The sequence below is a fragment of the Salmo salar genome, chromosome ssa02 (assembly GCF_905237065.1).
Source record: "Salmo salar chromosome ssa02, Ssal_v3.1, whole genome shotgun sequence".
NCBI classification, from domain to species: Eukaryota; Metazoa; Chordata; class Actinopteri; order Salmoniformes; family Salmonidae; genus Salmo; species Salmo salar.
In genome coordinates, this window is record NC_059443.1 from 49548949 (window position 1) to 49576558 (window position 27610).

A 27610-nucleotide genomic window follows, 5' to 3' on the forward strand; every position below is an offset into this window, starting at 1 on the left:
TATGGCAGGACCACATCGGTGAGATAGGAAGGAGCAAGTCCATGTAATGCTTTGTAGGTTAACAGTAAAACCTTGAAAACAGCCCTAGCCTTAACAGGAAGCCAGTATAGAGAGAGTAGCACTGGAGTAATCTGATCAAATGTTGGGGTTCTAGTCAAGATACTAGCAGCCATGTTTAGCACTAACTGAAGTTTATTTAGTGCTTTATCTGGGTAGCCGGAGAGTAGAGTATTGCAGTAGTCTAATCTAGAAGTGACAGAAGCATGGATTAGTTTTTCTGCATAATTTTTGGACAAAAAGTTTCTGATTTTACAAAGATATAAAAAAGCTGCCCTTGAAATATTCTTATTTTCAAAAGTGAGATCAGGGTCCATAGTAACGCCGAGGTCATTCAGTTTTATTTGAGACGACTGTACAACCATCAAGATTAATTGTCAGATCCAAAAGCAGATCTCTTTGTTTCTTGGGACCTAGAACTAGCATCTCTGTTTTGTCCGAGTTTAAAAGTAAAACAATTGCCACCATCCACTTCCTTATGTCCACTTCCAGGCTTACAGGGTAGGCAATTTTTGGGCTTCACCATGTTTCATCGAAATGCACAGCTGTGTATTGTCCGCCTAGCAGTGGAAGTTGACATTGTTTCCAAATTACATCACCTTGAGGGACACCGAAACTTACAATTGATTTGTCAGAGGACAAACCCTCCACAGAGACAAACTGATATCTTTCCGACAGATAAGATCTAAACCAGGCAAGAACTTGTCCGTGTAGACCAATTATGGTTTCCAATCTCCCCGAAATAATTTGGTGATCGATTATGTCAAAAGCGGCTAGGAGCATGAGGACAGATGCAGAGCCTTAGCCTGATGCCATTAAAAGGTAATTTACCACCTTCACGAGTGCACTCTCAGTACTATGATCCGGTCTAAAACCAGACTGAAGCATTTCTTATACATTATTTGTCTTCAGGAAGGCAGTAAGTTGTCGTGCAACAGCTTTTACATTTTTTTTTGTTAGGAATGGGAGATTCAATATAGGCCGATTAGTTTTTTACATTTTCCAGGTGAAGGTTTGGCTTTTTCAAAAGAGGCTTTATTACTGCCACTTTTAGTGAGTTTGGTACACATCTGGGGGATAGGGAGCCGTTTATTATGTTCAACATAGGAGGGCCAAGCACAGGAAGTAGCTTTTTCAATAGTTTAGTTGGAATAGGGTCCAGTACGCAGCTGGAAGGTTTAGAGGCCTTGTCTATTTTCGTGAATGTGTCAAGAGATGCAGCATTAAAAAAAACTTGAGTGCCTCCATTGATCTTAGGTCTTGGTAGTTCTGTGCAGACTCAGGACAACTGAGCTTTGGAGAAATACGCAGATTCAAATAGGAGTCCGTAATTCGCTTTCTAATGATCGGTACTGTCTTTCCAAGCTAGTCGGAAGACTTCCAGTTTGGTGGAGCGCCATTTCCATTCCAATTTTCTGGAAGCTTGGTTCAGGGCTCTGGTATTTTCTGTATACCAGGGAGCTAATTTCTTGTGACAAATGTTTTATTTTATTTATTATTTTACCCAATTTCGTGGTATCCAAGTGGTAGTTACAGTCCTGTTCCATCGCTGCAAATCCCGTACGGACTCGGGAGAGGCGAAGGTCAAGAGCCGTGCGTCCTCCGAAACACAACCCAGCCAAGCCGCACTGCTTCTTGACACAACACCCGCTTAACCCAGAAGCCAGCCGCACCAATGTGTCAGAGGAAGCACCGTACACCTGGCGACCGTGTCAGCGTGCATTGCACTCGGCCCGCCACAGGAGTCGCTAGTGTGCGATAGAACAGGAATATCCCTGCCGGCCAAACCCTCCCCTAACCTGGACGATGCTGGGCCAATTGTGTGCCGCCCCATGGGTCTACCGGTCGGCTGTGACAGAGCCTGGACTCGAACCAGGTTCTCTAGTGGCACAGCTAGAATTGCGCCACTCGGGAGACCATTTTTTGTTTTTAGATGGCGACTCGAAGGCCAGAGGGTATTACGCAAGGTTAAATTTAGATCCTCAGGTGGTTAACCGATTTCTGTAATCCGACATCCTTGGGTAGGTGGAGGGAGTCTGGAAGGACATCTATGAATCGTTGGGTTGTCCGAGAATGTATAGCACGGCTTTGGATAATCCTTGTTTGGGGTCTGAGCAGTTTATTTGTTGTGATTGCAAACATAATAAAATGGTGGTACGATAGTCCAGGATTATGAGGAAAAACATTTAGATCCACAGGACAAAACTAAATCCAGGGTATGACTGTGGCAATGCGTAGGTCCAGAGACATGTTGGACAAAACCCACTGAGTCGATGATGGCTCCGAAAGCCTTTGAGTGGGTCTGTAGACTTTTCCATGTGAATATTGAAGTCACCAAAAATGTGACTTGTCTGCCATGACTACAAGGTCTGATAGGAATTCAGGGAACTCCATGAGAAACACTGTATACAGCCCAGGAGGCCTGTAAACAGTAGCTATTATTTTCTGTCATAAATGTTAGCAACACCCCTGCCTTTGCGGGACATGGTCACTAGTGTAACCAGGAGGAGAGGCCTCATTTAACACAGTAAATTCATCAGGTTTAAGCACGTTTCAGTCAGGTCAATCACATCAAGGTCAGTGATCAATGAACTAGTCAGTGATTAGTTCATTGACTATGACTGCCTTGGAAGTGAGAGATCCATGTTTAGTTTTGCCCAACCTAGATCGAGGCACAGACACGGTCTCAATGGGGATAGCTGAGCTGACTACACAGACTGTGCAGACTCCACTAAGCTGGCAAACAGGCTGTCTGGCCTGCACCCTCTCATTGTGGAGCTAGAAAGTTGATAATACACAATTTCATTTCCCAAATTGTACCCATCCCTGGGTCAACATTCTTGCCCTGTACAGCAAAGTTGTACAAATGACATACAACCAAGAAAGGCTGGTAGGATGAGCACATTGATACTGTTCCATTCCATTCCAGCCATTACAAACATATGGAAACCACACTTGACACCATTCCAGCCCTTACAATGAGCCCATCCTTCTTTAGCTCTGCCCACCAGCCTCCTGTGCATACAACGGTTGTGATACAATGGAGTTTCTGCACAAAAATTACAGGTGTTGTGAAGACACCAATGGCTGTGTAAACATTGCATATCAGTTGTGTCACAACCATTGTCAAATGCATTGCTCAGTTGTACAGCCTGAACGTCAGTGTTGTGGAAGCTACTCTGAATATATACTTTACCAAGCTACCAATTACTTCACACTGGGAGAAGTTAAGCTACCATTAAGAAAAATCAAGTTCTTGAAAAAGTAGTTCACGACATCCAAACTACTGCTTGATAAATTCTTAATCTGAAATTTCTAGATTGCAAGAACGGGTCATTCTGGAATTTAGGCTATTAAAACGATTTCAAATTAGAATTCGGCAGGTCTGATGCCGAAAAAGGTAATCGCCTACTTCACCCATATTTTATTTCCTTTTTGCAAAAAAAAGTTGTGTACTTCCAGTAGTTAGCAAAAAAAAGTTCTGAAAACACTACAAAGATTTGAATTTAGTTCAGCTACCACCAAGCTACTGCAAAAGGTACTTAAATTACATGTAGTTCACTACCCCAACACTGCTGAATGTGTACGGGGGCCCTCGGTCTGTACAAACGGACCAAGCAAGCATTACTTCATATACTGTGGTATTGTTTTAATCTTGTATTGAAAAATAAATTAACCAAAATAACTTTGAACTGCAACGGAAGACAAATTAAGTTAACATTTGTCAGCAGGGGTGGAATTGCAGTGCTCAATGTAGATTACTTTACAAATGTATATAAAAAAGAATTTATTGGACATACACAAATCACAAAAGCATTCATTTAAATACAGTAAACTGCACAGTGGCCTACCACAAAACCATTGGTCTTCCAGCTACAAAAAAGGTATAGAAAATGTATTTATATATGTATATTTCGTACACATGCCCCATTTTGGATGAGTAAAAAAAAAAATAACTGTACAAAACAGCACATTGGTGGTAATGGTCTGGATGGAATAATTGCAACAGAATAACAATTCTAATACTATAATATAAATATACAAAATGATTCATCTTAAGAGCAACTGGTTGAGAGATGTAGTGGGAGGTGTGAGGGGAGGGTGATGCTGAACTGATAAGCAGGCTACAACTAGCTATACCTCGATCGGTGTGTAACTGTAGCGTCTCAAAACAGCAACGACAAGTTTTAGTGAAATAGAGCAGTAGTTCTTACATTGATTGATATCCATTCACTCAGACAAGTGGGAAGGAAAACGAGAAAGCTCTTAAAGAGAAGACGAGTGAATTGTGGTTTAAACGCTGCCTGTCCCAGACAACCACAAACTACTGAGCTGGAAAATGTCACGCTTAAATAAACTGCCACAAAATGTCCCGTCACCATATAACAATAATCAGTTTCCATGAGGGGGGGATGGATCTCACAAGACATCCAATCAGCAGTCTGATCAAGGAAAAAGAGGCAGGCTCATCCTTCCCCGCACTGCCAACCGCTCGTAATGCCGCCTTCTCATTGGGTGCCCGAGTTAAGTGATAGCGGCTATGACCAATTACAGAGGGTAAAGCTGTTTACTTTGGTTATACGGGCAGATTGGCAGTGTTAGTGTGGGGTGTTAGTGTGGGAAGCGGACCGTCGGTCACTCATTTACTCTAACTTGGCGTGTTGTGACACCTGCTCGCTCAGACAAACAGATACTGTTGACCACACTCAGCCTAATGTTATCCTCCATATAGTGATCGCCCAGAGGCTTCAACACCTGGGGAGAGAGACAAGAGTGGTGGGAAAGACAAAAGGAGGAGAGGGGGTGACGTCAGATGAAAGGAAGGGGAGGGAAAAAAAGAATAAAACCAACTGAAGGTGGAGAGAAAGTAGCAAGGAAAGGAAAGCAAGCTTAATTTGTTCGTTAGCACATTCATCCATATCAAAAATGGAAATCGTGGCAGCTAAATCATGCACACACGTGATAAAACTTAAGCACCCAATGTCACCCTACCACCCACCCTTAACCCCACAATCCCCTCAACATGTAATGAGAAAACAAATCAACCATGAAAGTGCCAACCTGTACTCTACATTTGTGGTGAGAACCAGGTATAAAATTCAGTTTTTAAATACTAATCCAGCATGGCATGGGGACCATGAGCTATCAAAAAAGAAAACATTTATATATAGTCCTAAAAATGGACACTGGAAACCAAGCGAAAGGGGGGAAAACTGGCAGGTGCTAGTTTTTCTTCTTGACATTGTTGTTGGAGGCCAGTCTCGTTCTCTGGGCCGTTATCAAGGAATCCAACGGGACCTGACTCCTCGCCACCTCAAAGAGTTTGGAAAATATCTGAAAACAAGGCAAGGGAAGTATTGTGGCCGTGTTAATGACATTAGTAGTGACGTATTTTTGCCTCAAATGACAAAAGATGGAGCCTTTTCTCCCTCCGTCCACCTCTCACCTTTCGTGGAGTCCTCTGTGGCAAGCACAAAGTAAAAAAATAAAGGAATACTAATTAGTGGGGATAGTAGTGAGGGAGGTGTCCCAATTCTCTACCCTTCTACCAAAGTGTGCACTTGCACCCTCCCTCAGATTTAAATTTGGTTTAAACTCCCTCCAGGCAACGCTTACACTAATACATTTATTTTAAGTGGTGGGTGCACACTTCTGGAGAAAGGGTAAAGAATCAGGGTTCAACCAGAGAGACAAAGGCAGATAAGGAACCACATTTTGGGCTGATAAGGAAATTCTGGTTTGAGAGAGCTAAAAGAGGTGTTTTGGTGAATCACATTCAGTGACATCCAGATAGATTAGAAAAAGAACAGGAGAAAGCGTTTGGGAGCAAACACTCTCTGAGAAAGAGTAAGCAGGAGGGGGACATGGGGTGAGACAGAAAGAAAAGGGAAGAGAGTGAGGGGGTAGAAAGGAAAAGAGCGAAAGGAAGCAGAAAAAAATGAGGTATACATTAAAAGGGAGATGAGAGGTGTAGAAAAAGGAGTGAGTGAAAGAGCCCAAGCAAAAGAGAAACAGAACATGCATAATAGTCTGATCAAGAGACGTGCCGCAGGCATTTCTTCCCCCCCAACCTCCACTCCCGGATCACCCACCTGCTCCCACAGGGTCTCGGCCACCTGGTCGATAAAGCTGCCCACCTCGCGGAACTCGCCAGAATACTTCACATAGGCCCATAGGCAGAGTGCAGCCAGTGCCACGCCCATAATGAGATTACACACCATGGCCACTGTGTTGATACCCAGAAAGCCCGTGACCAGTGACGCCACGTACATGGCGAACATGGCGGCGAAGAGCGTGGCTGGTGTGCGTGCCGCGTAGAAGATGTTCTTGCCATCGTTGTGCTTGATGAAGTTCGTGAAGGCCTCATCCAGCTCTGCTTCAAGCTGCTCCTGGTAGCACCGGCAAAAGTCCTCGCCGCCCATTTTCTTGACCGAGCGGAAGTGTTTGACCGCCACCTGCCGCAGGTTCGCGTGGCCGTGCTCCAGTTGATCGGGGGCCATGTAGGGCTTGTCGCCTCCGCACACCTGGGAGAAAGGGGAGTTCGCTATGAGGGACATACACATACTGCAACTCATTTACTTAAATATTCAGTGTCTTATAAGCCCATATTGTCTGGGCATCTGACAGATGCAAGAACATTTTATAGCAATCATAAAGACATTTCCGATCGCAAATCAACCCCTAGCCTCTAAATCTAGACATCTCTTTGCCCCTCAGATCTGGGAGACCTATACCGAACTAAACATAAAACACAACATGTAACGTGTTGGTTATATGAGCTGAAATAAAAGATCCAAGAAATGTTCCATACAAAGCTTATTTCACTCAATTTTGTTTACGTCCCTGTTAGTGAGCTTTTCTCCATTACCAAGATAATCCATCCACCTGATAAGTGTGGCATATCAAGAACCTGATTAAACAGCATGATCATTGTGCAGGGAACAATAACAGGCCACTAAACTGCAGTTTTGTCACAACAGTGCCACATATAAAAGTTTTAGGGAGCGTGCAATTGGCATGCTGACTGCAGGAATGTCCACCAGAGCTGTTAACAGAGAATGTCATGTTTATTTCTCTACCATAAGCAGCCTCCGTCGTTTTAGAGAATTTGACAGTACGATTAAGCCTCACAATCGCAGACGACGCGTAACCACGCCAGCCCAGGATCTCCACATCCGGCTCCTTCACCTGTGGGATCGTCTGAGACCAGCCACCTGAGGGCTTATGTCCTCCCAGGCCCACCCAAGTCTGCACCCCTTCCCAGTCATGTGAAATCCGCAGATTAGGGCCAAATTAATTAATTTAAATTAACCGATTACCTGTGACCCAGTAAAATCATTGAAAATGTTGCATGTTGTGTTTATATTTTTGTTCTGTGTACAGCAATACAGAAGAAACAATGTAAATGTGAACATCTAGCACACCAGACTACACAGGGGTGCTATACATGGGACTAAATCCTATCAGACCTACAAGGAGTTATCACATATCGATGTAGGCGCTAGGAGGGCCCAACTTTGTTGAGAGCAAAAACAGAGTTATTTGCAGTTTTAGAGCCTTCTAATTAAGATATTAGGTGGTTAAATGGACAACAAAAAAAGCGTTACAACTGAATCAATCTTTAGTATAATGTAGCTAGTAACACATGCCACCATTTCTCTGCACAGACGTAAACGCTTCGACTGCTTTTATTAGTCAGACGCTAAATTGGATGCTTAAAACTGGAAGTAATTGTTCAATTACCTGTTCCATGCCTTTGTTGTAAATGTCTTTTGCTCCTGCAACAGCAGCAAGGTTGTTTGCTTCAGCCGTTGCCTAGGTGACAGCGGAAGAAAGCGGAAGAAAGCAGAGGGGAAAACGCAGCCGTCCTGAGATTAGGTTCCTTTGGTACATCAACGTTCTACATACGCATGAAATTCTACTCAAGTTTTAAAGAGGCTATATGGAATACGTGTTGCCTCTGGGGGTGCTCGAGCCCAAAGGGCCCTCTAAATACACAAATATTGGTCAGCAAGGGGCACACCTCCCCACACCCATGAGTAAAAGTATATATTGTTTGCTAATCTCTCATTGACCAAGTAACAAACGGTATCGTAAGGTCTAAAAGGCTTTGGGACGCAACGAATGTTCATGCTACACAATACATTTGGTCAACGACAAGTGAAAACATGAGCATGCTTCAGGGTTGTATTTACAAGAACATTTTGCAACAGAAGACAAAACAAGCTTTTTAATTGGACAAATTCAGGTAGTACCTCCCAGTATCAAACTATTCTATACCATTTCGTAACTTCTAAACAAAATCCAGTTATTTGTTAGAGGAATGTATCATTGACTATCTGGAGAGTTAACTACCTGTAACATTGACTTGGGATGAGGCAGCTCCTCCCCTTGGTATATTTTCATGTATGCCTGTGCCAAAAAAAGAAAAACACAAGCAACATTTTTTCAGATGAAGAAAAGGTATTAAAGAGGAAAGGTATAGGAGGGAAAAAGGGTATATAAAAAGGAGAGATATAGCAAATCATATTTTATTGGTCACATATTTAGCAGATGTCATTGCGGGTGTAGCGAAACGCTTGTGTTCCTAGCTCCAACAGTGCAGTAATATCTAATAATACACACAAATCACAGTGACTAAGTTCAGGGCACTGGGTGGAAGGTGGCTAATGATGGCAAGGTATAAGCTCAGAAGGAATGTTAGAAATGATCGACATACTTTGAAATACTGTACAAGGTCTCGGCACGTCACTTTGGATCCTCCGATTTCTTTCTCCACCAAGTTCTTCGGGGACAACAAGATTGGCACTAAGTTGACTAGCTCAGTCTTGAAATCGTCATCAATATCTAGAGGGAGCGACAAGTGGGAAATGCATTTCTTTTTTAATAAAGGTCTGTTGACATTTCCCTTTTAAACCAGTGATTTTTCTTTTTACCAACCACCATTTGACCTTAAACGCAACTATAAAGGCAAAGACTTAATAACTGAAAGATTACCTTTGTATTGTAATAGATTGCATTTATGTAGCACTTTTCTTCTAAAATCCACGAATGCAAGTCTACAGTGAACCATGTTCCCTAGGCACACCTGGATATCTGAGATGATTGGATAGATATAGCATTATGGTAATTGCTTCACCTTACCTTCTGAATGCCTTGGTAGAAATCGGACCGTAGTGCTTAGACCTATCCAATCGCTTCAGATCTACAGGAGTGCCTTGGGGGTAGGGGCAGGTTTATTTGGAATTGACCGAGTTGGCTAAGGGGTACTTTGACTAAAGCCTGTTTTAGCATGGGCATCGCCATGAACTGTCAATACACTCTGAAGTAGAAGAGGAAATGGACTATTTTAAAATAGAGATACCCCTCAATGACACTGTTCATGCTCTCAGAGATAGGTGTGCAATCTTTCCACAAGGGTAATTGAGCAACCTTCTATAGCGTACCTGTGAGTCTGCCATCAAAGTTGGGGTTGGTGGCCACCTTGAGGCCTGGGTGGGGCAGGAGGAAGCAACCAATGTTAGAGAAGCAGGAGTGGATGTGCTTCCTGACATTCTGCAGCTCCTCATGCTGGTTCTGTTTCACCTGCACACAGTCGAGAGACCCTTGCTTATTCAAGTAAATGGTTGGACAAATATCAGATCGGTTTGTGCTAAAACCCTGATGAAGGCAGCATAGCTGTCAGAGTGTTGGCATCTATTACATTTATTCCTTCAGAACCCAAGTGTGCAGCTTTTCATTTCCACGTGCTGTATAGCCTACTACTGGCCGTTGTCATGCCAATATCCATAGGAGTTGGCAAGACTGCGCAAACATATGATACCAGGCTGCTTGAACAGTGGATGCATAATAAAACGTGTGTAAGTGCTTTAGTTCCTGAAATGTCAGAGAAGTTAAAGCTCGGATTTTCCTAAAACAAATAATGGAGCAAGTGAAAAAATGCGTACTTGTAATCTCTTCTCCAGGAAACTCTTCCCTCCGTCCAAGCCATAGGGATGCTCGTAAGGGTAGCTCCAGTCTCTTATAAGAAACATTAAAGTCTGTTGTGGAAGGCAATTAAGGAATACATATTAAACAAGACACTATGGGACTACAGACTTTTCAAAGTGTCAAGTAATGGCAGCCATATTGAAATAAGACTAGAGATGCCTATTAGCACCATCTCAATTACTTAAAAATCTCCTCTTCATTATTATCCAATGAGAAATGCATTGCAGGCCATTCATTCAGGAAAGGCAGCAGAAAAATGAAAATACCTGAAAGGGTTTCTCATAGATTTCTTCCAAGGCCAGCCTTCCATATTCGGTAAAGAGCTAGGTAGGGAAAAACAAAAGTCAGCCATAAATCAGAGTAATACTCCACGTCCTCGTCAAAAGGTCAAGTCAGTCAAACAATCTATTAATAACAACAAGAAGTCTTGCAGCTGACTTGCCGTGTAATAGGACAGTGATGTCAATAACACGCCTCATTTAAGAGTCTTCTGTTGAATAGGTTTTAGAGAGGATAAAATATATATTATACACGTATTCATGTATGTATATACACACGTAATATTTCGCTTCGAGGGGTGCTCGAGCCAGAAGGGGTCCCCTGTACAGTCACATTTCAATTTGAAGTTCATTTAGCAGTTAAAAACATCCATTGTGTATCTTTAACAAGGGAGGAAGCAGCTATACACTTCAATACGAGTGCTCTACTTATGACCCACTAAGTACAATAGTTCCAACTGCATGGTTGATAATCAAAGGAATATCATGTAGACATTTCCCCCTGGAGGGCTGTGATATAACATCAAAGTAAAGATCCTTTTCAAGTTACAGCATCTGTTCGTGGAGTTCAATGTCCAAAGCTCATGGCCAAAGCAGTGTTGAAGATTGTAAGTCCCCCACCCAAAACAATCCAAACGCGCGCACACACACCTGGAGATGTTGAAGGTCATCTTCTTGCACATTCTGAGACAAGTTGTAAACCTAACGGGTGACAAATCATCAAAACATCAATAACCTGTACTAAAGTCTACAGAGATCACACACATGTTTTGCATGAATTAAAGTTGGTATGGGGAGGAGGAAAGTCTGGTAGTCAGTCTAGAACTAGCACATGACACAACGTCATAAACTGTCTATTCAACATGCACGCAAGTCTCAGGAAAAGGTCTAATTTTTCAAATCCTCATTCCTGATAGTTACAGGTGAAAGGCCTATAGTCCAAACAGCCTATAGTCACCCAGTTCCCTACTATAATTTTTTACAATAATGGCAATTAACCATTCGCACACTGTAGTGAATACCTCAATAGAAAAAGTACACAATACTGTGAGGGGGAGCGTCATACCTGTACAGAGCTGGTCATGGTGCTCAACGCAAACAGCGTCGCACAATCTTTGATAGTTGATTGGCTGTCGAAAGCCCCCTGTGTGTCGATTAGAAGAACCGCAACCTTTCAGAGAAAGGATAAATTAATTACAAAGTCATATTCTTCACCAATCAAGGGGTATTAAATCAGTTGAAATAACCAATGGACAACTGGAAATTTGAAATTGTGTCTTTAAAAGGGACATTGCACTCCAAAATCAAAGTTAGTAAATCTGTTTTATAAATCAAACCCAAGTTTATTTGTCACGTGCGCCAAATACAACAGGTGTAGACCTTACTGAAATGCTTACTTACAGGCTCTAACCAATAGTGCGAAAAAAAGGTGTGTGTGTGTGTAGGTAAGTAAAGAAATAAAACAGTAAAAAGACATTTGAAAGGCTATATACAGACACTGGTTAGTCAGGCTTATTGAGGTAGTATGTACATGTATGGTTAAAGTGACTATGCATATATGATGAACAGACAGTAGCAGTAGCGCAAAAAGGGGGTTTGGCAGATTGTGGGACACAATGCAGAGAGCCCGGTTAGCCAATGTGCGGGAGCACTGGTTGGTCAGGCCAATTGAGGTAGTATGTACATGAATGTATAGTTAAAGTGACTATGCATATAAGATAAACAGAGAGTAGCAGCAGCGTAAAAGAGGGGTTGGGGGGGCACACAGTCCGGGTAACCCATTCAGGAGTCCTATGGCTTGGGGGGTAAAAACTGTTGAGAAGCCTTTTTGTCCTAGACTTGGCACTCTGGTACCGCTTGCCATGTGGTAGTAGAGAGAACAGTCTATGACTGGGGTGGCTGGGGTCTTTGACAATTTTTAGGGCCTTCCTCTGACACCGCCTGGTGTAGAAGTCCTGGATGGCAGGCAGCTTTGCCCCAGTGATGTACTGGGCCGTACGCACTACCCTCTGTAGTGCCTTGCGTTCGGAGGCCAAGCAATTGCCGTACCAAGCTGTGATGCAACCGGTCAGGATGCTCTCAATGTTGCCGCTATAGAACCTTTTGAGGATCTCAGGACCCATGCCAAATCTTTTTAGTTTCCTGAGGGGGAATAGGCTTTGTCGTGCCCTCTTCACGACTGTCTTGGAGTGTTTGGACCATTCTAGTTTGTTGATGTGGACACCAAAGAACTTGAAGCTCTCAACCTGCTCCACTACAGCCCCGTCGATGAGAATGGGGGCGTGCTCAGTGCTCCTTTTCCTGTAGTCCACAATCATCTCCTTAGTCTTGATTATGTTGAGGGATAGGTTGTTATTCTGGCACCACTCGGCCAGGTCTCTGACCTCCTCCCTATAGGCTGTCTCGTCGTTGTCGGTGATTAGGCCTGCCACTGTTGTCGTCTGCAAACTTAATGGTGTTGGAGTCGTGCCTGGCCATGCAGTCGTGGGCGAACAGGGAGTACAGGAGGGGACTGAGCACGCACCCCTGGGGCGCTCCAGTGTTGAGGATCAGCGTGTCAGATGTGTTGCTACCTACCCTCACCACCTGGGGGCGGCCCATCAGGAAGTCCAGGATCCAGTTGCAGAGGGAGGTGTTTAGTCCCAGGGTCCTTAGCTTAGTGATGAGCTTTGAGGGTACTATGGTGTTGAACGCTGAGCTGTAGTCAATGAATAGCATTCTCACATAGGTGTTCCTTTTGTCCAGGTGGGAAAGGGCAGTGTGGAGTGCAATAGAGATTGCATCATCTGTGGGTCTGTATGCAAATTGGAGTGGGTCTAGGGTTTCTGGGATAATGGTGTTGATGTGAGCCATTACCAGCCTTTCAAAGCACTTCATGGCTACGGACGTGAGTGCTACGGGTCTGTAGTCATTTCGGCAGGTTGCCTTAGTGTTCTTGGGCACAGGGATTATGGTGGTCTGCTTGAAACATGCTGGTTTTACAGACTCAACCAGGGACATGTTGATAATGTCAGTGAAGACACCTGCCAGTTGGTCAGCACTTGCCCGGAGCACAAGTCCTTGTGTATGTTGACCTGTTTAAAGGTCTTACTCACGTCGGCTACGGAGAGCGTGATCACACAGTCTTCCAGAACAGCTGATGCTCTCATGCATGCCTCAGTGTTGCTTGCCTCGAAGCGAGCATAGAAGTTATTTACCTCGTCTGGTAGGCTCGTGTCACTGGGCAGCTCGCGGCTGTGCTTCCCTTTGTAGTCTAATAGTTTACAAGCCCTGCCACATCCGACGAGCGTCAGAGCCGGTGTAGTACGATTCAATCTTAGCCCTGTATAGACGCTTTGCCTGTGATGGCTCGTCGCAGGGCATAGCGGGATTTCTTGTAAGCTTCCGGGTTAGAGTCCCGCACCTTGAAAGCGGCAGCTCTACCCTTTAGCTCAGTGCGAATGTTGCCTGTAATCCATGGCTTCTGGTTGGGGTATGTACATAGTCACTGTGGGGACAAGTCCTCAATGCACTTATTGATAAAGCCAGTGACTGATGTGGCGTATTCCTCAATGTCGTCGGAAGAATCCCGGAACATGTTCCAGTCTGATAGCAAAACAGTCCTGTAGTTTAGCATCTGCTTCATCTGACCACTTTTCTTATAGACCGAGTCACTGGTGCTTCCTGCTGAAATTTTTGCTTGTAAGCAGGAATCAGGAGGATCGAGTTGTGGTCGGATTTACCAAATGGAGGGCGAGGGAGCGCTTTGTACGCATCTCTGTGTGTGGAGTACAGGTGATCTAGAATGTTTTTCCCTCTGGTTGCACATTTAACATGTTGATAGAGATTTGGTAGAACTGATTTAAGTTTCCCAGCTATATGCCGCAATCCAAAATGAACGGAGACTATAAACGGCATATCATTTCCACATTTTGCTTCACGACTGATGGCGTTTGATATGGACTCATCTTGATTGTTTTAGTGGTCTGAAAATATCAGAAACTTTGCTTTTGGAGAGCAATGTCTTAAAAACAATTCAACATTAGTTGGGAGAAAATGTGTGCCCATCCAAGGGAAAAGTGACTTTGTACCTTGCTCCCGTCTGGCTTGTCCACCACAAACACGTCGCTCCAGGCCAGGATGCCCGTGGTCTCCCTCTCGCAGCCCCCCCGCCAGGTGAAGCCTGTCAGTGGCTCCTCGTGCCCACCCAGCCAGGAGCAGGATGTCTGAAAGGACGAAGAAGACAATGCAGGAGATTGAAGATCATATGAGCCATGTAGCTACAGTACCACAACTCTCGTTGGCTTAAGCAGTCCTCAGGCCTTGCCCAGAAACAACCTCTAGCCATTTCCCCTAGACAATTCATGTAAACCTGAAAGGTATAAGCGAGCAATATGGTTAAGGCCCTAACAAGCCTATAAGAGGGCAAGAAATACTACAGTACCTGCTTATACCCATCAGATGTATTCCAGATATGCATGAAGTGTCTAGGGGATAGGTATTTTTACTTATTGAACGCCCCTAACCCAGACCCTTCTGTTAGCATACTTGAGTTGCATATTGATGGCGATCCCCACTCAAACCTCGAGGGCCACACACAAAAGCTGCCTTTATGCCTGGAATAAAGGGCAGAGTTCTTGCAAAAGCAGGCCACAGTCCCAAGCATTGTGCTGCCCAGAAATCAGCTTTAAGCACAGCTCAAATGGATTATGGTCATCCCCCTAAACAAGTTAAGAACAGCGAAAGGTAATTAACTGACAAGGGTTTAGCAAGTTGTGGCAGAAATCCTGATAAGTTTACTCGCTAAGCGTCCGATGAATGGCGTGAATGAATTCCTCGCAGCTCTTAACAGTTTCACATTGAGTGAAAAGTATGAGGACAATGTTTTCCAACTCAAGATAAGTATCATCTGGTTATTTGTATGATTTCATTTAACAAGTTTGTTTGAAGTCCATCCTTGTAAAATATTCTAGCAGGGCCAATAGTGTCCTGAAAGTCCTACTTGTTCAAAGGACACTCATGTTAGCAGATGTCCCAAAGCACTGCCAAGTAGCCCAACACAGGGAATATTTTCAATAAGTGTTACTGGATAATTTCACAGCGGCGCTGCAGAAAATAGCTCTTCAATGCAGCGAAACCCCACGGGTCACAAAGCACTCAGACCCACAAAGTTCACCAGACATGTGACATGAGCCGTGCTACAGTTCTCAGGGGTTTGACATCAATTTCTCCGGTCGGGGCAAGTGACCAGAAGTCTACTGGTCGCCAAGTGAATTTCTACTTGGAAATCGACTGGCGTCTATCTACTTAGCCAAAAGCATGAGTTTCCTTTGTCTCAACAACCCCCCCCCGTAATGTTGAACCCTGCCTCATATTCTGGTATGTTCCATACTGGTGGGTTGAGAGCCAGTGTTTGCATTGGTTTCCTGTGTATTTCCATTCCTGGTGGGTCAGAGCGTGTGTGTTGTCAGTATAGGCTGCACACTAACACGCATGTGGCCACTTAAGTGTTTTTAAATTGTATATGCCTTAATGTAGCTGGACCCCAGGAAGTGTCCTAAATACAAAATACAACTAATTCTACATGTAATAATGTATGCCTATGTGGTCTCGCTTATGTAGTACATGTACAATGTACATACACAACATAAGCCTGTGTGTTCCCTCTCCTGGTTGTAAGTCACACGTATAAAAGCCCTGGTTATACATATCGGCCGGTGTGTAGCTTCACCTACCTTCACATGTATAGTATGACCAGCTTTCATCTAGCCTCACCTTGTTGAACACAGGGCCTGAAATTAACACTGGCCACCTGAAGGTAGATTGTGGTATTGGCGGGTGAGATATCAATTTCACCAGTCTCGTTGGCAGGTGGTCAGGGCTCCGGTACGAGCATTTCACTCATATGTGAATAAAATATTTCACATTTATAGCCAAATAAATGCTGCAGTAGCATATTTCAGTTTTCAAAACCATTTCATAGCTGGTAAATTAATTGCAAAAGTCAAAGAGCTACGAATCCTATAGCCTATCCCAACTAGTGCTGCAACACCGCCTGGCTGGGGGCTGTGCGCACGTGACGAGCTGAGTGAAAGATACATTTTTAGAAGCACTGGTACAGGCATAAAAGTAGGTCTAATTCACTTGGAATGAAAGTCTACCGAAGTGAGACTTTGTCCTTGTGTTTTTGGCTATTTACATTGTTTTGTTCACAACCTTTTCAATGTTTGTGTTTCAATTGCTAGGGAAGAGAAGCCAACACAGGTACTAGTCAGACTCAATCTCACAGGAAGAAACAGCTGCATTACCAAGATAACCTGTGAAAGACTCAGGGTCACAAACATTAAATAATGTACCACATTACTAGTAATACATTTGTTGTTTTAGAAACATTACAAAGCATGCACATCTATTTTACTGGGCTTTGTTGGTGTAATTTGAGTAAAAAAAATATATTTTGACAGTGGCTGGTAGACCAAGAAGTTCATTTTAGGCCCTGATTGTACATGTAGCCTGTACAAGGAACGCCTGTGTATAGCCTCACCTGGTTGTACATGAAGCGCAGCATGAAGTCCAGCAGGAAGGACTTGCCTTTACGGAAGGCACCGGCCACCGACACCACCACCACGTTGAGGTCGCGCACATGCTCCTGCAGCAGGATGCGCTCCAGCGCCGCCTCGTCGAGCTCAAAGGCGTGGTCGTCCTCGTGAGCCACAACGATCTGTACCGGCCTGGCCGACAACGCATCTTCCTCCGACAACAGGGCCTTCTCTTCCTCAGGGCTCATCTTATGAGGCACATCCTCCACCCCATGCTCACCTGGGAGAGATGCTTAGAATTATTAAAGGTACTCAATTTATAACATAAAGAGAAAGCCCACCCCCAAATCAGAGTTTGTTAACAATTTCAAACCTGAAAGTGGTTACTGGTTAGATATTAAGTGGATATTGCACACAGATACCTGCATATGCCTACTAGTTCACGCACAACATAAATTCAACTGTGTTACTTTAACTTAATTTTTGGGGCACATTAACCCATTACACCATCATTTTCCACTCAACGATGCGAAGACTAATATGTAGCCATGTTAAACCTACCTAGTCTAAACCTTGGGTTAATGGAGCAAGGCCAAATCTTGGAACTATAATATCCATTTAAAAACATCAAAAAGGTACTCTGCAGTGAACCCGATCAAGATGTGTTAACTAGCAGCAAGTTGGTGTGTCTGGTTGCCTTTCTTCCTGTTTTTCTACAGTGTGGTTTAGACCGGTAGTCTATGTCTGAGAGACGCCCGCTCTGATCACACCAGTAAGGTCCTTGAAAGAGATGAAAATAATTTAATTTGTGGGAACTGTCCCTTTAAACATCAAAAACAGCAGACTGCTGTAACAGGTCCCAGTCATAAGTCACATGCTTTGATGTCAACGGTTCTTGACTTCAGACATGTCAGTATGCCAAAGCAACAACATTCAAGTCAAACGATACGAGAGCAGTAACCATGAGTAAGCCTAAATGACTATCATTAACCTTTTATGGATGCAATTCAATGAAGTTGAACTACAATATATTCTGATGTTCTCTGAATAGTTGAGCTGCTCTTTGGGTGAAACAGCTGGAAGAATACTGTCTGTACCATACGCTCACTGAAATGCACAACAGGAAACTGGGCTGCCAAGTTTGCGAAGGGATAAGAAACAAACAGTGGTTAGAGCAGTTAGAACAAAAACGTGCGCACACACACACACTAGCAGGCAGACTGTGCAGCCCTGCCAGCGCTACATCAGTCGGCCTCCCCGGCCAAATTCTTTCATTAAAGTCCGAGGGCTCCTCTCAAGGACTGTCAGCCCATTGAGAGGGGGGTACCATAATGTGGGGCACACGCAGCCAACCTCATCACATTACAGTAGATGACACTGCAGTAGTCACCGGCCAGTCAGAACGCAAGACAAATAAAGGCCCGTCATTACAGACTAGATCAGCACAACATGAGCGCGACATTTAAGGGGTTTAAGGGCAAAGCAACCAGTCTTGTGCTAATTGCTATGCTAATTGAATAACTTGATAGACATCTACACAAGCAACTATTCATCATAGCCATGGCCTTGACTGACCATGACCAAACCCTTCGTATAAATAATCCTACCTTGTGCTGCAGTAACGAAACAGCCTTCTGTGTTATAGGACTTAATCTGGGCAATAAGGGTGCTTGACTGGGCACCTCAATGGGCATCTATTAAAGTGTTAAACTAAATACAAGTTTCAGACTAGGGCACAGCGGGTAAGATCCGGACAACTCCTAGACAAACCTAAACCTGTACTAAAAATAATGTATAATGGAGAATCCTGTGGCCGGAAAATGTCCGTAGAGGCATAGGCCTAAACCTAGCGCAGCACCGGATTGGGCATCCACGGCCTTGGAGGGTTCAAAGTGTGTGCAGGTCTTTGTTCGTGACCAGCACTAGCTAAACGCACCTGGAGTCGCACTGTTACAGCTGAAATGGAACAAAAGCCTACACGCACTGCAGCCCTCATGGAACCCTAATCTAGAGTAACAGCCAGAGGATGACCATTCACAATGTCTCCATTTGGCTAGGCTGCATTACAAACTTGAAAGCGTAATCACTAGCCTCCGTCCCGGTCTACTCCACCTTCAGAGTCCTGAAAGGACTGAATGGGTTTAGGCCTACACCATATCTGGCTGGTCAATATGGCTTTCAGATTACACGGGGAGTTGGACTGAAAGGGTTAGCAGAGGGAAGGAGATTTAAGATTGAGTCGACCCAGTTTTTCATAAAACCGACCCAGTTTGTCATAAAACCGACCCAGTTTGTCATAAAACTGGTGTACCCACTGGTTCCAACAGTAGAACAAACAGCCTATGAGGATAGAAGTGAAGAGGATAGAAGCTCCTTTGGCCAAATTAGCAGCTGGAAGCCAATGCTGCTGGGAGGAGCGAGTGATGAACGATCTGACAAGGTACGGGATGAGAGCGAGTTCATGGCTCAGGAAGACTTGCTGCATTATTTAGAGCGCTTTGCTCATATACCAACATGTTACCATGCCAAACGTCAGGGGACCAACCAAGAGGATGGGTGCGAGTGACTCAAATATCTCAAGAGTCTTCAACTATAAGATGTTTTTTGAGGTCTCCTAGCAGTGCCGTTGAGGAACTACAGCAAGCGCACTGGTTTCGTTTGGAACAACGCCAGCATCCCCACCATCACACAATTAGTTGTTTATGCAATCCAGAAACGGCTCATAATAAATCACAATTTGGTTCAGGTGAGCATAATTTGATAGCTTGTTCTATTGCCAAGTTACAAAATACGATCTTAGTGTTAGGCTTTCACAGGGCAATTCAGAGAAACCAATCGTAATTTCAATGTGCATAGAAAGGAGTCACGCGTGCATTAGGTAGTGACTAGGGCAAGAAAAAAAAATCTATAGTTATAGGGAGATTAATTTTGACAAACCATCATATTGCTTTGATAATTTTGCAGTATTATTTTTGTACTCTTTGGCTGTACTTGCACCAAAACTCCAGTATTCTTCCTTCATAGCTTGTTGTCTATCTTTCTAAATAGGGAACCAATATGTTTCCAACACTTATTTCCAAGACTGATTTTCTCATGGTTCTATGGTCCCTCTGCAGCAGACATATGGTGATCAATAGCCTGTTTGGAACATCCATTGCAATAAAATCGCAACACATACTGTATCGGCACCTGTGACACACCGCCCCAGACCATGACGGACCCTTCACGTCGATCCCACTCCAGAGTACAGGCCTCAGTGTAACTCTCATTGCTTCGATGAAAAACGCAAATCCGACCATCACCCCTGGTGAGACAAAACCGCGACTCGTCAGTGAAGAGCACTTTTTGCCAGTCCTGTCTGGTCCAGCGACGGTGGGTTTGTGCCCATAGGCGACGTTGTTGCCAGTGATGTCTGGTGAGGACCTGCCTTACAACAGGCCTACAAGCCCTCATTCCAGCCGCTCTCAGCCTACTGTGGACAGTCTGAGCACCGATGGAGGGATTGTGCGTTCCTGGTGCAACTCGGGCAGTTGTTGTTGCCATCCTGTACCTGTCCCGCAGGTGGGATGTTGAGATGTACCGATCCTGTGCAGGTGTTGTTACACGTGGTCTGCCACTGCGAGGATGATCAGTTGTTCGTCCTGTCTCCCTGTAGCGCCGTCTTAGGCGTCTCACAGTACGGACATTGCAATTTATTGCCCTGGACACATCTGCAGTCCTCATACCTACTTGCAGCATGCCTAATGCATCTTCACAGATGAGCAGGGACACTGGGCATCTTTCTTTTGACGTTTTTCAGTCAGTACAAAGGCCTCTTTCATGTCCTAAGTTCTCATAACTGACCTTAATTGCCTACTGTCTGTAAGCTGTTTGTGTCTTAACGTCCGTTCCACAGGTGCATGTTAATTAATTGTTTATGGTTCATTGAACATGCATGGGAAACGATGTTTACACCCTTTACAATGAAGATCTGTGAAGTTATTTGGATTTTTACGAATTATCTTTAAAAGACAGGGTCCTGAAAAAGGGACATTTATTTTTTTGCTGACTTTAGATACATAGGATCCGATATGATACAAGAACGAGACGTTTTAGTTTGAAATGATTCGGTGCGATTCGGTTTGACTAGAGAAAAAGAAAAGAGGTAATCGATGCACTAACATGTTGCATAAACAAATTTTCCATAAAAAAAAAGAAAATGTGTTGCTGATGGAGCTCATGAGCTGAATCTGTAAGCTGACGTGTGTATAAATGATGTAGGTCTATGGCGTGTGTGTCGTGAATTATGCATAATTATAAACTGGGTGATTTGAACCCTGAATTTTGTTTGGCTGAAAGCCATGGTATTTAAGACCGTATACCACGGGTATGACAAAACATTTTGTTTTAGTGATCTTATTAAGATGGTAACCAGTTCATAATAACAGTAAGGCACCTCAGGGGTTTGCAGTATATGGACAATATACCACAGCGGTGGTGTCCAGTCACTCTATTGCGTTGTGCATAATAACAGCCCTTCGCTGTGGTATATTGGCCATATACCACACCTCAGGCTTTATTGCTTAATTATGGAGTTAGAACCATGTAGGCACCTGATCTGAGCCATAAAGGAGATTAGGCATCTACCACCCCACTACCACTATCAGATTGGGGGGGGGGTAGACAGCTTTTTGTTGCTCCACTCTGAAATCACCCCCTACAAATTAGTCATTTTTGCAGATTAAGTGTTTGAGCTAGTAATGTATGAATATTTTACATTTACAAATTAGCTATGACATAGCCAATGAATATATAGCACAACTTTGGATTTCACCCCATCTCAAAATCAACTGGTTTTGACCGTTTGGAAGTTTAGTGAGCTTCTTTTCTCCTACTTTGGCCATGCAGTTTGCCTCGCAAAATGATTACCGTCTTAGTTATGAAATTGTGAACCTTACCCTGTATATCTAAAATGACCTTATACATTGATTGTCTAACGCAAAACTAACAACTACTGCTGATTGTGAACCAGAACAATCAAAAAATGAATTAAAATGTTAAGCCCCGTTCAACAGGTAGCCTATAGCAGATTAGAGTTGTCTACAGTAGCTTACTTTTATTCCGGTAAAAACCATTTTCAGCAGAGCATAGATAACAATAACCTAGCAACTTGCATAGGTTGTCACTCTAATAAAGCCTAATGTTGCACAAGCCATTCCAGCATTTGAAATCTGAAGACGTGCACGATCAGGAACAGGCCACCTACCGCATGTTGGTCAGTGCGCAGAACTGGGCACAGTTTGACTAGGCTACTGATATTCCCTGGGGTTGTTTGGCATGCAAAATTACTTTTAGATCAATGACTGTCACAGTTACATGCTTAGTTCGATATTGAAGGAGAGGACGCATCAGTTGTCACAAAACATGGTCTTTTCGGAAGGTATACAAGTATATGTGCAACAAAAAGCGAATTGGTCATTCATAACATTTCAAAACGATTTTCTGACCGATGCATGCTACATTTGTATCCGTTTGGGACCGATGCAGTCTTAGCTTAAACATTTGAATCGGGACCGATGCCCATCAGTAAATCATATCATCCCTAGTGTAGAGTGGGGACTTTTTTTGAGCCTCAGAAGCGTACCTCATCAAGCCCTTTATCCAAAGAGATTCAAACAAAAAGCATCAACACCAGAGAGAGTTGTCAAGGTGGGGAAAAATTACAGGAGGGTTACAGTGTTGGCAGTAAACTCTAGGCTGCTGCGTGAATAGTGAACAGCAGTCGTGACAAATCTGAGAAATCGATACTCAAATGCTATGAATATGAAGCAAGATATTGGGCAAGATGTGATCTATAACCTGCATAACATCAGAAATAAAAAAAATAATCGAGACTAGAGTTCAATGGCATTTCAGACTAGAGGTCGACCGATTAATCGGAATGGCCGATTTCAAGTTTTCATAACAATCGGAAATCGGTATTTTTGGACGCCGATGTATTATTATTTTTATTTTTTTAGACCTTTATTTAACTAGGCAAGTCAGTTAAGAACACATTCTTATTTTCAATGACGGCCTAGGAACGGTGGGTTAACTGCCTTTTTCAGGGGCAGAATGACAGATTTTTACCTTGTCAGCTCAGGGATTTAATCTTGCAACTTTACGATTAACTAGTCCAACGCTCTAACCACCTGCTTTACATTGCACTCCACGAGGTTACGCGAATGCAGTAAGAAGCCAAGGTAAGTTGCTAGCTAGCATTAAACTTATCTTATAAAAAACAATCATAATCAGTAGTTAACTACACATGGTTTATGATATTACTAGTTTATCTAGCCTGTCCTGCGTTGCATATAATCGCTTAGGTACACGTTGCTCCAACCATAAACATCAATGCCTTTCTTAAAATCAATACACAAGTATTGCATATTTAGCTAAAAGAAATCCAGGTTAGCAGGCAATATTAATCAGGTGAAATTGTGTCATTTTGCGTTCATTGCACGCAGTCAGGGTATATGCAACAGTTTGGGCCGCGTGGCTCGTTGCGAACTAATTTGCCAGAATTTTACGTAATTATGACATAACACTGAAGGTTGTGCAATGTAACAGGAATAACGTTTTGTTTTCGAGATGATAGTTTCCGGATTCGACCATATTAATGACCTAAGGCTCGTGTTTCTGTGTGTTATTATGTTATAATTAAGTCTATGATTTGGTAAGAGCAGTCTGACTGGGCAGTGGTAGGCAGCAGCAGGCTCGTAAGCATTCATTCAAAATAGCACTTTTGCTCTTCGCAATGCATTGCACCGTTTATGACTTCAAGCCTGTCAACTCCCAAGATTAGGCTGGTGTAACCGATGTGAAATGGCTAGCCAGTTAGCGGGTGCGCGCTAATAGCATTTCAAACGTCACTCGCTCCGAGACTTGGAGTAGTTGTTTCCCCTTGCTCTACATGGGTAACGCTGCTTCGAGGGTGGCTTTTGTCAATGTGTTCCTGGTTCAAGCCCAGGTAGGAGCGAGGAGAGGGACGGAAGCTATACTGTTACACTGGCAATACTAAAGTGCCTATAAGAACATCCAATAGTCAAAGGTATATTAAATATAAATCGTATAGAGAGAAATAGTCCTATAATAACTACAACCTAAAACATCTTACCTGGGAATATTGAAGACCCATGTTAAAAGGAACCACCAGCTTTCATATGTTCTCATGTTCTGAGCAAGGAACTTAAACGTTAGCTTTTTTACATGGCACATATTGCACTTTTACTTTCTTCTCCAACACTTTGTTTTTGCATTATTTAAACCAAATTGAACATGTTTCATGTATTTGAGGCTAAATTGATTTTCTTGATGTATTATATTAAGTTAAAATAAGTGTTCATTCAGTATTGTTGTAATTGTCATTATTACAAATAAAAAAAATATATATACCATTTTTTTGGTTGAAATCGTCCGATTAATCAGTAGCAGCTTTTTTGGCCCTCCAATAATCGGTATCGGCGTTCAAATCATAATCGGTCAACCTCTATTTCAGACGTGCTGGCATGCCTCCCTGCCGACAGTGCTATGCGGGATTCTTGGGACATCCCTACCCTAAACACTAACCTTACCCATTTTAAATGTAAACATCAATGGGGTAGGGACGTCAATCTGTTAAAATCATGCCATAGGTCAAATGGAGCTAAGCTAGGCTTTTTATAACCTAGGCCCTGCAATGTTTACTTAGGGCAATGTTCTCTTGCTCACTTATCAGCACTGTTCAGATGCATGCGCAGATATCAGTGTAGGCTGAAGTTGAACATAGACATTGCTCTCGGGTCAGTTTTGTATTTTTCCTACTAATCGTTAAGGTCAGGATTGTGAGAGGGGAAGCTGATCCTAGTCACCATCCTAGAGCCAGAGATCTCTTCCGTCAGCAGTTGTCCACTGAGACAGCTGTGTCACAGATAATGCCATGTTAGGATGATACCTGGACTCACTGGAACTCAATTTATCTGAACTCAAGTCAGTAGGCAGTCTAAGCACACATTAAAGCATATTCAGTTTGTCATTACTGCAGGGGAGGTATGTTGGTTGAGAGAGCAAGCTATGCTAAATGGCTGCTCCAACTAAGCTAGCTAAATGGCACATAAATTGTTAGCCAAGAGGTGCAAAAGCTTGGCCTAGGTCTTAAGGGTGGAAATGGGGAGAACATTGGATAGGAAAACATTTAATTGGATAGCCAGACAGTAGCCTCACACTTTAGAAACAGGAGATGGGCTCCTGCCCTATGTTCGATCCTGGCTCGAGCTCCGGACAAGGCTTAGCCTACTTCTTAGACGGAGGCAAAAGATCCCAATAATAGCTTTCCTTTCACAAATTTGCCATCCTCTTAATCTCCCATGCTTGGATGGATGGTCAGGCGCAGTTCTCTCCTTGTATGGGAACATTTTTATTCCTAACAATTCCAAGAAGTTTTAATTCCTACACCTCTGACCTTGCCTCATTTCAAGAAGTCCAAATGATGTCCAAATTAGCCGAACCAACTTAAAGGAATACTTCAGGATTTCAGCAATGAGGCCCTTTATCTACTTCCCCAGAGTCAGATGAACTTGTGGATACCATATATTTTAATGCAATTTATATATATATGCTAACTAACATTAGCGCATTGACTGGAAGTCTATGGGTATCTGTAGCCAACGCTGGTTAGCATTGGCTCACTAAACTACCTCTAACTTCGTACTGCACACATAAAAATGGTATCCACAAGTTCATCGGACTCTGCGGAAGTAGATAAGGGCCTCATTGCCAAAATTCCAAGCATCCATTTAAAATATGAGCTCAAGCTCACTCAACTCAAGCCATTCCTACAACCCACCATGCAATCCCGTGGTATAACTGGCTAGGTCAATGTTCAATAAAACACCATGTGAGATAACCCTAGACTTGTGCATCAATGCAGCAGGGCTAGGTAAGGTTACAGGAACAACTGCTGCAAGTAAACAAACGTGAACTCTAAGGCTTAGTGGAAACAGTTAAAGTGCAATGGCCTACTGCCATGCAGTCAGTATTGAAACAGTTAATGATATAGTAGTTGGCAAGCCAAGGTATCAAGTATGCACAGTATTCCAACATTGATGGTTTGCCTAGGAAAACTAGCTAGCGAACCTCTTGAGGTTGTGCAAGAGAGTAGATAAGACCAGCTACTACAGCAGCTAACTAACATCTAGCTGGCCAAATTAATTCCAAGTAGGCAAGGCTACTAACTAGTTAGCTATTCTGTTTGCATAGGTTCCTTGGCCGCGTTACCTTCTAACAAACCTCTAACTGGTTAGATTGCTAGCCAACTGAATTAGCTAGCTAGTTACACAAAACACTTATGTCATTCATGTCATCATGTACTTAATCAGATCATTCATTTAAAACTAGCCAATAATACTAACTAGTTAGCGGTCTAAAACGTTAACAAGCTCACGCTAGCTAGCTACCAATAGCTATCGAACAATGACATTGACACTTGAAGATTACTATTAGCTTTGACATAAGGTGGATCATGCCTTCACATACGGTACCAGTGTTGGCTAATGGGGCAAGACATACTGGAGTTCGCTAGATGGCAAAAAAAAACGAAGATTATCTGGATTTACTAAAACTAGCAAGTAAGACAAAAATGTCAGCCAGATAACACATTGGCTAGCTAGCGTTACAAAAAGGAACAGTCAGTTAATTGTGTAGTGTTAACTTATTATTCCCGGCTAGGTAGGCTTTGACTCTGTGGACTGAAACATTTGGGTAGTCATAATATTTAGTTTCAGTCAGACCCAATCAAGACGTTAATTTTAATTCAACATTTTCTTCCCAAAATTGAAAAGTGATGTTGAGTAGGAAACGAATAATGGGATGGATGCTCTGCACTGGAACTCGATAGACATTCCCTCGTCCGTGATAACATTAGCTCAGAATGAAACAGCGATAATATCGTCAATCCCACAAAACCTAATTATATTTATGTTTAGATATAATTTACAAACTAAGGATAAATAATACCTTCGTCGAAAGTGCTGTTTTCGCTATTTTGCTGAGAGTGATTCCGATGCTTCAACCCGCTCTTCTCCGCCATCTTGACCCGTTCAAAATAATCAAATTCAGCTGACGTAAAAAAAAAAACAACCTCCCCTGGTCTCTTTATCAAGTTCAGACGATGTAGATTTTCCGCAGGGTCCTAAATGTATTAATGGAAGATGTAGGAGCATTGTTTGTACTTTGATTGAAAGCCTCAACCTTCTGATTGATTTTTGTTTTGATAATTATGTTCTGATACTGGGCATTGTTCTTGCCATGCATACACACACACAAATGCCCAAATAACATTTTGCCTTTAAATATGTTGAATGTATTAAATATCTTTAATGAAAATCATTTTTTATGTTCTATTTGATATTTCGAGATCTAGGGTTGAGTTGTCCATGTGAAGTTTATGCATTTTTCAGTTGATGTTCCAGTTACTGAACCATGTAGATTGTATCATTTTTGTAAATGGTTAGAACAAAATGATGACAATTTCCCCCCCACAAAATATATAGACAGACTACGGAACGTAAAATAAAAATATACAGAAATATTTCAACTCCATGTCACTTATCACCAACTCCACAGTTGGACTGAAAGAGAAATAGGCCCAGCTCAGTATAATCCATTATTAGACATGGGCCGGTATTGTGAGGGCAGCGAGCCATCAAAACAAGTCGAAACAATTGTGAACCAATAGAACAACCTAAAGCATCATATTTGTATAACTAGGCT

General features: G+C 43.0%; 1 protein-coding gene across 3 annotated transcripts in view; it reads right to left on the bottom strand.

Annotated features, from left to right (window-relative positions):
* The window catches only part of LOC106584819 (atlastin-2), a 29884-nt gene extending 2917 nt beyond the window's left edge, over positions 1-26967 (bottom strand). The window contains exons 1-14 of one of the 3 annotated variants that reach the window (XM_014170418.2): positions 26855-26967; positions 16849-17123; positions 14396-14530; positions 11392-11496; positions 10977-11027; positions 10314-10370; positions 10005-10097; positions 9504-9642; positions 8777-8904; positions 8413-8469; positions 7801-7872; positions 6150-6581; positions 5504-5518; positions 3832-5391 (exon numbers count right to left, since the gene is read on the bottom strand). In XM_014170418.2, the coding sequence (XP_014025893.1) occupies positions 5281-5391; positions 5504-5518; positions 6150-6581; positions 7801-7872; positions 8413-8469; positions 8777-8904; positions 9504-9642; positions 10005-10097; positions 10314-10370; positions 10977-11027; positions 11392-11496; positions 14396-14530; positions 16849-17123; positions 26855-26927 (1743 nt within the window). In that variant the 5' untranslated portion in view covers positions 26928-26967 and the 3' untranslated portion in view covers positions 3832-5280. Of the gene's footprint in view, positions 1-3831; positions 5392-5503; positions 5519-6149; positions 6582-7800; positions 7873-8412; positions 8470-8776; positions 8905-9503; positions 9643-10004; positions 10098-10313; positions 10371-10976; positions 11028-11391; positions 11497-14395; positions 14531-16848; positions 17124-26854 lie in introns of those variants that run through there. The other 2 variants (XM_014170425.2, XM_014170430.2) reach the window with 2 other exon arrangements.
* Between the last annotated feature and the right edge of the window lie 643 nt (positions 26968-27610).